This window comes from Echinops telfairi, unplaced genomic scaffold (genome assembly GCF_000313985.2).
Source record: "Echinops telfairi isolate 266 unplaced genomic scaffold, ASM31398v2 ScPeMD7_443;HRSCAF=831, whole genome shotgun sequence".
Classification (NCBI taxonomy): domain Eukaryota; kingdom Metazoa; phylum Chordata; class Mammalia; order Afrosoricida; family Tenrecidae; genus Echinops; species Echinops telfairi.
The window spans coordinates 1,455,013-1,464,908 of record NW_022104341.1 but is presented as its reverse complement, the minus strand read 5'-3'; the positions used below and the strand labels follow the sequence as shown (position 1 = coordinate 1,464,908).

The following is a 9,896-nucleotide window of genomic DNA, read 5'->3' as shown; positions in this document are numbered from 1 at the left end:
CAACAGAAAAGTGGGTGAAGGGAGACATTGGACAGGGCAAGATATGACAAAGTAATGATTTATAAATAATCAAGGGTTCATGAGGGAGGTGGGATCGGGGAGGGAGGGGAAAAAATGAGGACCTGATGCCAGGGGCTTAAGTGGAGAGCAAACGTTTTGAGAATGACGAGGACAATGAATGTACAAATGTGCTTTACACAATTGATGTATGTATAGACTGTGATAAGAGTTGTATGAGCCCCTAATAAAACGATAATAAAAATAGCAACAAAGGGAATACAAAGATGCAAACAGAAAAAAAAAACTTTTGGTCTAAAGAATAAGGAGCAAAGCAACATAAATTTATAAAAGCTATTATTCATCAAGTTAAATTTGGTCAACAAAATTGACGTCAGGTAGCAACAATGTAAACCTGAAAAGAAATTGAAGATGACAAGAAACAATCACAGGAGCTAAATGAACTATTCAAACCTGTTGCTGCTGTTAAAAAAAAAGTAAAGGCGCCGATCCCAAATCTGTGGCATGTGTATTCCTCTAGCACTAGACAATGCACTAAAGGAGATGAGTCTAAGTTCACTCATGACTGGACTCGAGAGAAAATGTGAAGACAGCAGAGTTTACATTGATCCAAGATGAGACACTAGAAAACACTAGGAACACTACCATGGATAACTGGGATGAGGAAAAACTAGAAGAAATGTACAAGAAGCATGGTGAGGTAGAAAAGGAAAAAACAAAAACTCAAACAGTGTACAAGCATTTCCTTGAAGCTGTTGAAAACAAGTATGGATGGTTTGGGCTATGCCCTAGAGTGGATGATATGTGTATGTATCATCATGTACATCCCCCTCAATTTGTGTTGAAAAATAAAAAGAAGAAAGAAAAATAATGAAATTTCATTAGAAGATTTCCTTGAGTGTGTTCTACCCTAGAGTCAACTGTTACCAAAATCACTCTAGAATTTTTTTCTTGCATGGATAAAAGGGAAAAGACAAGAAAAGATGGACAAACTTGAGCAAGCTCTGGAAAGAAGAAAAGCAGGCTTCAAAGCAGGGAAAGCACTAATGATCAATGGTCATGAGGTGTTTGAATTTTGTCCTGAACTGGCTGCTGCTGCTGCTGATGAATCAGATGATAACTTGTTACACCCAGGGATCAGGCAGTGATGAGCCTGATGATTCTGTGAACATAAATCACATAGATTTAAGCCTGTACACATCCCAAGAAACGTGGATGAGACAGTATTATCAAAGCCAATCTTGAAAGATTCAGCATATATACTTCAGAAAGGGATGAAATCAAATTAAGTGAAGCTTCGGATGTAGGGCAGAAAATGAAGAAGCAATTTGGAAGAAGATAATGAAGGGGAGGCACAGGACAATGGAGCAATTCATGCTGTTTCTGCTGAAGAAAATATTTTCCCTGTGAAGACTGGGATGAACTAGAAGACTGTCACCAAACAAGGAAAGGAACAAAGTCAGCTCAGCATGAGTTGAAATTGACTACATTGATTTTTCCACCTAGAATTCCTACAAAGAATGTTTGTGGAGGACTAACCCTCTCCAAAAATAGAAATGTTTTCACTACATCTTCTCTCCAGACTTTTGACTATATCTTATAGTAACTTCAGAGTAGTTCCTGAAAAACTGAAATATAATGGTCATTTCAGAAAATAAATGATTGTTGTAAATGTCCACTCAAATAGGATGGGTAACTGCTTTTCCAACTTTTTCATTGGGCATGTATTATTGTCAGGAATAAGATACATCTAAATATAAAGTATCGGGAGCGGGGAGGGAGGGGAAAAATGAGGACCTAATGTCGGGGGTTTAAGTGGAGAGAAAATGTTTTGAGAATGAAGTACAAATGCGCTTTACACAATTGATGTGTGTATGGATTGGGATAACAGTTGTATGAGCCCCTAATAAAATGTTTAAAAATAAATAAATAAATATAAAGTATCTTTCATTTAATGTCATTATTGAGTGATTTCATGCTTTTAATATATTAAAGAGAATGCCTAAAATATGAACATTATACTTCATAAAAGGAATTGCTAATACAGAGTCAGTGTTGTTTCATCTTTGGACAATTAGATGAATATTAGAAATGGACCTTCTTCGATCTGTGTGTTATCTTGTGTTAAACTGCTAAATGTGCTGCGCTTCCTTTTTGTATGCCAATAAAGTTGTAAAGAAAGACTGTCTTAACATTCAAATGTAAAATTTTTTTTAAAAAGCTGAATTAATAGTTTCAAAGGGACATGGTCAAGGGAGGTGGGCAGGAAATGGAGAGTTAACAAGTAAAGGAAAAATGTTATGACATGTGACTTGTATGTCAATGAAACTGTTAAAAATACACTGTTGAAAAAAAATTTGATGGTAATTACCAACTTAAGTATGTAATATAGTATGCCAAAAGAGAATCTCATTAAAAAAGAGAGAAAAAGAAAATTTAGAAAACTATTCGCCAAGTGTCTAGCTAGGGACATACTTTATCCTATTTTAATCCTCAAACAAACCAGTGAGGAAAAGATATGTATCTTTTTAAGAGATGCAAACAGAACCTAAAACAAGGTGCGTCACTTATATTCGAGCACAAAGGTAGCAAGTGACAGCCAAGAAGCAAACTCTCACCAGATTCCAAAATTTATCCCCTTGATGATCATCAAAGTTTTATGTATTCTCATTTAATGGCTTGGAAAACCCCCTGATAAAGGGGGCATTATACTTCATTCAAAATTCCTCTTGATGATTATAGAGATTGAGCTCACAATTATATTACACAAAATGCAAATGTTTTCAAGCTCTGAAAGACTTTTTTACCCAGGAAGATAGGGATTATTCTGATGAGATTATCTACTCATATTAATATTCTATTATAATCACCCCAATATAACTTCTGACTCCTATAGCCCAAAACAATCACATGTTTCTGGATTTAAAAATTCTGCCATTAGGTTTTTTAAATCACAGAGAACTTCCACTATTTGTCTGGTTTAGAAATACTTCACCAGTCACAGCAGTTGAGCATTAAGAATATGCTGAAAAACTTGTCTTATACAGGAGTATGAATGGTATATCTAAAATACAGAGGGAAGTCTAACTTAACCAAACTTAAAAATCAAACTCACTGCCATTGAGTCCCAAAGAATAGCATTTGCTTATTATGAGATCATTTTGAATCATTAGGTATTCATCCACACAGTCCTGATCTGGATCCTGGTTTCTTTCTGTTTCTTAACCTTAAAAAAACAAAAAATTTTTACAAGGCATCCATTTTCTTCCATCATTAATGTAAAAAATTACTGCACTGACATAGTCAAATTCACAGGACCCTAAGTTCTTTAGAGTTGAACTAAATGGCTGGTAATTGCTTACAAAAATGTCATGATCTTTATGGAACTTATGTTGAGAAATATTGCTTATTTTTAAAATTTTTATCTTCTATTCCACTTTTCTATGAACTTTAAAAACTCCTATAAGGACACGATCATGTACATTTCCACAGCACAATCACTAAAACACTTTATTCAAATGTCAAACTTTCTTAAGAGAGTATTTTTTTGAAATTCCTCAGAGCTAATTCAAGATTGCACTGTAGCTTTTTTAAACTTTTTTTTATTAATCATTTTATTGGGGGGATTTTACAAATCTTATAAAAATCCATCATTCAATTGTATTAAGCACACTTCTACATATGTTGCCATAATCATTTGCAAAACATTTTTTTATTTGAGCCCTTGATATCAGCTCCATTTTCCCCACCCTCCCATCCTCATAAATCCTTGATCAATTCTATATTATTGTTGAGATTGTAGCTCTTTATAAAATCAGAAAGCTTTTCTCTTGAAACAAAAACACAGCCCAAGTAGGAAATTAGGGGAAAATGAAAAACATTTTACTGACATGAATTGATAAATGGCAAATGATCTAATGTTAGCTATTAGAAAATGCAAACTGGACACGATAAGCTATCTACAAACCTATTAGAAGAGTTAAACCAAAAACAGTGACAATACCAGATTCCTGGAAAGGGTACCGTGAAACTGGCTCTCTCACATACTGCTGGGGAGAATGCAGTAAGTTACAGGAACTCTGGAAAATAGTTTGGAAATTTCTCTAAAACCTAAGCATACGCTTAATCATATGACCCAGTAATTACATTCTCTTATGATAAAAATTTACATCCATACGAAAATCTGAATGTGAATGTTCATAAAATCTTTATTTATATTAAAAAAAAAACCTTGATTTGTACCAGCTAAAAACTATAAATAAATAAAATGCCCTTCAATAAAAGAATGGTTTAGCAAATTGTGGTACATCCAATACCATGGAATACTACTCAGCCCCCAATAAAATGATTTTTAAAAATAAAACAAACTTTTAATTAAAAAAAAATAGTGAAGGCCAAGATCAGAGGCAAAGACACAGTGCTGAGATTATGGGGTGTCTTGTCTCCTCCTCATCTGGCCCAAGACTATGGACAGCGCAAAAGGTGGGCTTCCTGAACCCCGGTGGCCAAGGCCAAAGGACCATATGGCTGAGAGGCTAAGGACCAGAAAGAAACTTGGCTGCTGGCTGAGGAGAGGTTTTTTGATTGATTGATCCTTCCTATTTATGGATCCTGACTTGTGGGAACCTATTAGCACCCCTAATAAACTCTCTTAGTTGGGGGGGGGCACGAGAGGAGAAGGAATACTACTCAGCAATAGACACACAACAACTTAGATGTATCTCAAGGACAATATGCTGAATGAAGGCAATTTCAAAAAAAAAAAGATCACACATTGTCCAGTCCACTTATACAAATACTAGAAATTACAAAAGTATAGAATCGGAGAACAGACGGCGGTTACTAGTAGTTAGGGGTTGGGGAAATTGGGAGGAAGTCAATGCTTATGACTATAAAAGGATAAACATAGGGAAATGATTGCAGTGATGAACTAGACTAGTTGTGTGTCTTGATTACAGTGGTGGTAACACTAATCTACATGTATTTGATAAAAAATATAGAACAGAATGATACAAGCATTGTACCGACATCAATTTCCTGGTGTTGATTTTGTGTATCAACAAGATGTAGCCATTGCAGAAAATGTGAAGGGTACATATGTCTTTATAGTATTTTTTCAACTTCCTATGAATCTCTATCTCAAAAAAAAAACAGATTTTGCCCACCCCTGAACTTTTCTGACTGTCCAATATCCAATTTGACAGTATTATATGGAGCCACTTAATTTTTTAAAAATTTATTGACTATTTTCTTGAGAATATTATAAAATACAATGGTATCTGAAAATAGGCAAAGGTCTACTCATTCTCCTTATTAATCTTAAAATTGCTTTAAGGGCCAAACATGACAAAATAAAAACTATTGTTACCACATATACTAGAGTATAAGCTGAGTTTTTCAGCACATTTTTAATGCAGTTTTGTGGTAAAATTGGGTGCCTCGGCTGATATTTGGGTCGGCTTATACTCAAGTATATACAGTAATTGAGTGTTTATTATCAGCTAGGCATATTTTACGTGTTTTCCACATATTGCTCCATCTAATTCACATAATGTTATAAAGAAATACTACAACCTCACCTTACAGAGAGGAAAACTACGGTAGCGAGAGATTATTTGTCCACGGTCACATCGTAAGGGACAGAGCCAAGATTTAAACAGACTGATTGTAGAAACAAGCTTTCTGTATACCACAATAACAAGTACAGAGGTGGTCACAGAAAGGGTGGGGGCAGGGTCTGGTCACTGAGTGGAAAAGTCTGAACTAGACAAGGGTAAACAAGTTTACCTTCTGTGGGGTCTCGGATCTTGAAACACCCTTCTGCGTCACTTGTACATAGCATGTTTTCTTTGAACACATTTGGCTAGGGAACGCTCTCCTCAGTCTTCATCACCTAGCAGTTTCTCAGCCCAAAACTAAAATGTTTAAATGGCCCCATCTTTCTTCTTCACTTACTGGCCAACTTCCAGTGCTCTGAGGTGTACTATGCAATGTGGAGTCGTTAAGCCATAAGGTGACTTTTCATTATAAACTAATTTGAAACAAGCCTAGTTCCTGAGCCGCGGTGGCTACAATATTAAACAACACTTGCAGGAATGGAAGTCCTAGTAGACAGGGCTGGGTTCGAGGTTTGTCTCCATTCCTTTTAAAGAGCATGTGGCCTGTGCAATCTCCCAAGAAAACACACTGAGAATTATGATACGTCACTGCCATTTCCCTCTCACAAAGGGGGTTAGTCAGAGTCTTGATGACAGACGTCTCTCACTGTCACTACAATGTGAAGCAGGGGTGGACTGCCCACAAAGCAGGATAATTACGGGCTTACATGGGTTTCACCACGGTTTGCTACAGATTAATAAGTAAGAACAAGCAAGCCTCTGCTGACCTTTCTTACTGGGCACTCCACCAAAGACTGTAAATGTGAAAAAAGGCTTTGATTCTCAGGAAGGTGCCATGGGGGGGGTTAGAAAAGAGAAAGATGCCAGCCATGCCTAGAAGCAATCTTTGATGTGGTGAAAAACGGTGAACTTGTTCATAACACATTAGTTAAGTAAGCACAAGTAAGGCCGTGCTAACCTTGCTTATTAAGTAATCTCACACAGATGCCACAGCACAGGAAAAAGGTAAGCAAGAGTGGAAAAAATTAGTAGCAAAAAGGGAAAGCAACACTGTGGGAAATGAAGCCTGAATGGGGATTCCAGAGCAAAGGGCTCCACTCCTTAGTTTGTCGATGATTCACTGAAAAAAAAATGTTTAGTTTTGGTTTTAAATTTTTGTTCTTGGTATTAATTAGCTGTGACTTGACAAGTCCCCTCATTACTTTGGTCAGTTTCCTCTCTAAATTAGTTTAAACTGGACGAGCTCTCAGATTTCCTCTAGCTCTGCAGAGTTAAACACAGACACATCTGAACTGAGAAGGTGGAAAATAAAGAAAAAAGAATACAACCATTGCGTGGCAGTGGAGGAAAATGGCACTCCTGCCAGCCACCAGTTCTAGTCCTGAGGGCAGTATCTGGATACACGAAAGGAAGAGAGGTTCAATTCGGTACTACATGAGTAATTATTCGCAACAAACTGAAACATCTGGCAGTAGAGCAACAACAACAATCTCATGTTAAGGCTAAATATATGCAAAGAATGTAAGAATAACAGAATTTTAGACTGAAATTAATGTAGCATTAATTCATTAATGTAACAGCCTAACCCAGCCTGGACTTAGAAACACCAAAACAAAACAAAACTCCAGGCCTCCAGTCAATTCTGGTTATAGTGACTCTGTAAGGAGAGGGTCGAACTGCCCTGTAGATATCCCAGGCTGTAACTCTTTACAGGAATAAAAAGCCTCATCTACTCCCACAGGAACTGGTGGGTTCGAACTGCTGACCGTGAGGTTAGCAGCCCAATAACGCATAACCACTATGCCACCAGGGCTCCTTTAGAAACATATAAGTACCTTAAAATCTTCTTGAGGAGATACAATTAATTACATAAAATCACATACTAATTCCAAACACATTAAAAAAATCAAACCCGCGGTGCAGTAGATTCCTACACAAAGCAATCCTATAAGGCAGGGAGAACAGCTCCCAAGGTTTCAAGGCTGTAATCTTTACAGAGACCGACTGCCAAACGCTTCTCCAGTGGAGCACCTGGGTGGGTTCAAACTGCTGACCTTTCAGTTCACTACGTAGCACTTAACCACTGCACCACCAGGGCTATTAATTCATACCCTCCTGTCTTCCACAAAACAAAAAACAAGAACATGCTACAGATAGCGAACTCAGGAATGGGAAGATACTAGTTTGGGTCAACCTAAATTCTCTGGAACCCACACTGAATTAGATAACTACGCTCTGGGTTTTCTTGAAATCAGGGTTATGACAATATAAGTAGGTTCTCAAAGTGTGTACTCGTCAGGAAAAAAACGCCGTCGCACATCTTCCCTCTGACAGAGGCGAGGCTCCAGGGAGAACACCCTCCATCTCTAGCCTTAAGAACTCAGTATGACAAAACGACTTTACCTCCAAAGAAAAAAGAACCCAGCAAAGAGGGTTGCGATTTTGCCTTGCAGACGCTAGGCCATCAGGGAATCGTGTCACCTCTGCAAGAATTTGAACTCCGTACGGCGGGCGAGGGTGCCTTTTAAAGCTTTCCCGCAAGGAGAGCGGGAAGAAAGGATAAGGATTTTTAACGACGACAAGCCTGAATTTTAGAATGGCAGGGTTTTTTTTTAATCATCCCACCTGCTAATCCGGTGCCTTGGACCGCACCGCGCGGCGCGGAAACCCTGCTGAATTCGAAAACAGACGCTGGTGGCGGCTCAGGGACTGGGGAAGGGGCAGGTAAAGTGACAGCTCGGCCTGGGAAGCAGCAGCCTCCAGGAGGTGAAACTGTCACCGCTCTGGAATCCCGAGTCCATCCCACCGGGGTCAGGGGCGGAGGGCAGCAGGAGGTGAGCGCCTTTCACTACGAGAGGGGCGGGAGATCCGAACGGGGAGCGACGGAGAGCCCAAGCCCGGGGCCGTCGGCCCGCTCTCACCTCTCTTGGGGGCCTTGATCACAGGCACCCCCACAGTCCTGTCGCCGTTTTCTTGCTTGTCCTTGTGCTTGACATCGACTGGGACGCAGGAGCTAGGGTCGCCCTCGGGCCCGCGATGGTGATGGTGCTTGTGTCGCTCCTTGTGGCCCTTGTGTTTGGGCCCGGCCGCGCTCACCGTGAGGGGCGAGAAGGTGAAAAGGGCCGAGGTGCTCGGGGCCGGGAGCGGGGCAGCGACGGCGGGCGCCAGGGAAGGTGGCGGCGGAGGCGGCAGGAGCAGAGGCTCCACAGGGCCTGGAACGGCTGGAACTGCATTCGTTGGCGGCAGCGGCCCGGGAGGCTGGCGACTGCGACGCCGCCGGTGAGGGAGAGCGAGAGGGGGGTCCTGACTCGGCCGCCCCCGCTTCTCCTGAGAGCCCCCACTGCTCGCCCGCCGCTGCCGCTTCACGCCCCGCGGCGAGGCCCCAACATGGGGTTTCTCCTTCCCGTCTTTGTCCGGCTCCTCCGGCGCCGCCACCGCCCGTACTACGCGCACAGCTCCGACCTGCGCAGCCATTTCACCCACAAACACACATTTAAATGGCCCGACCGCCCCCCCGTCGGCGAATCGCGCAAGCGCAGCCCGCGCACGGCCCGCTGGGCATTGTAGTCTCTCCTCCGCCCTCCGCTTCTCTGCGGACCGTGAGGTGGAGCGGAACATGCCGGAAGCGGCTGTCCCCGGCCCCTCTCGGCGGGCTTCTCGGACCGAGTTTCTATTGTAAAGCACGCTGGGCTGCGCAAGGCCTCACGGGAACGGTAGTTTCCCCGCGCGCCCGCCGCGGAGTGAGGACTCCGAGAGGGATCGTGCGCCGAGTCACGCGTCGGGCCGCGACGCAACCGCCGCTACGCGGCGAGTTGCCGCCAACTGCTGTAACGGCCGAAACCATCGTAATGGCTTCAGAGTCTGTCGGCGCGTTCCCGTGATCAGTTTCCTGTGCCCCTTCGTCTCTTGGCACGCAAGAGGGAGGCTCCATAGTTACTTGTAAATTTCCTATTCCTTCCTAATCTTTTGTGAGGATTGAAAAAAACCCGTCTAGCCTTGGCTGACGATGTCATGAAGGAATTCGAGGGACTTAAATACTATACAAAACCAGAGCGATTGGAAATGCGATAGGGCCGCAATTCAGAAATTCATGAAGCTGTCAGGAGCATCTTCGTGGCCGTTGCCATGGTTACAACCACTGGCGTAACAAGGCAGGTGCCAGAACCGCTCGGGAGCGTGGAGAACACGGGCCCCAATGTCATTGAGCCGTATCTCTGCCCAATGCCTACCAGAACACCATTATTTTTAATACAGCCCTAT

At 41.7% G+C, this 9,896-nt stretch overlaps 1 protein-coding gene across 2 annotated transcripts in view; it reads right to left on the bottom strand.

Moving 5' to 3' along the window:
• The window catches only part of RSBN1 (round spermatid basic protein 1), a 59,705-nt gene extending 50,451 nt beyond the window's left edge, over window positions 1–9,254 (bottom strand). For both annotated transcript variants that reach the window (XR_006680221.1, XM_004699163.2), the window contains exon 1: window positions 8,558–9,254. Coding sequence is in view for 1 of the 2 variants with exons in the window: in XM_004699163.2 (XP_004699220.1) it covers window positions 8,558–9,254 (697 nt within the window). In the remaining variant the exon portion in view is untranslated. The remainder of the gene's footprint in view (window positions 1–8,557) is intronic.
• Between the last annotated feature and the right edge of the window lie 642 nt (window positions 9,255–9,896).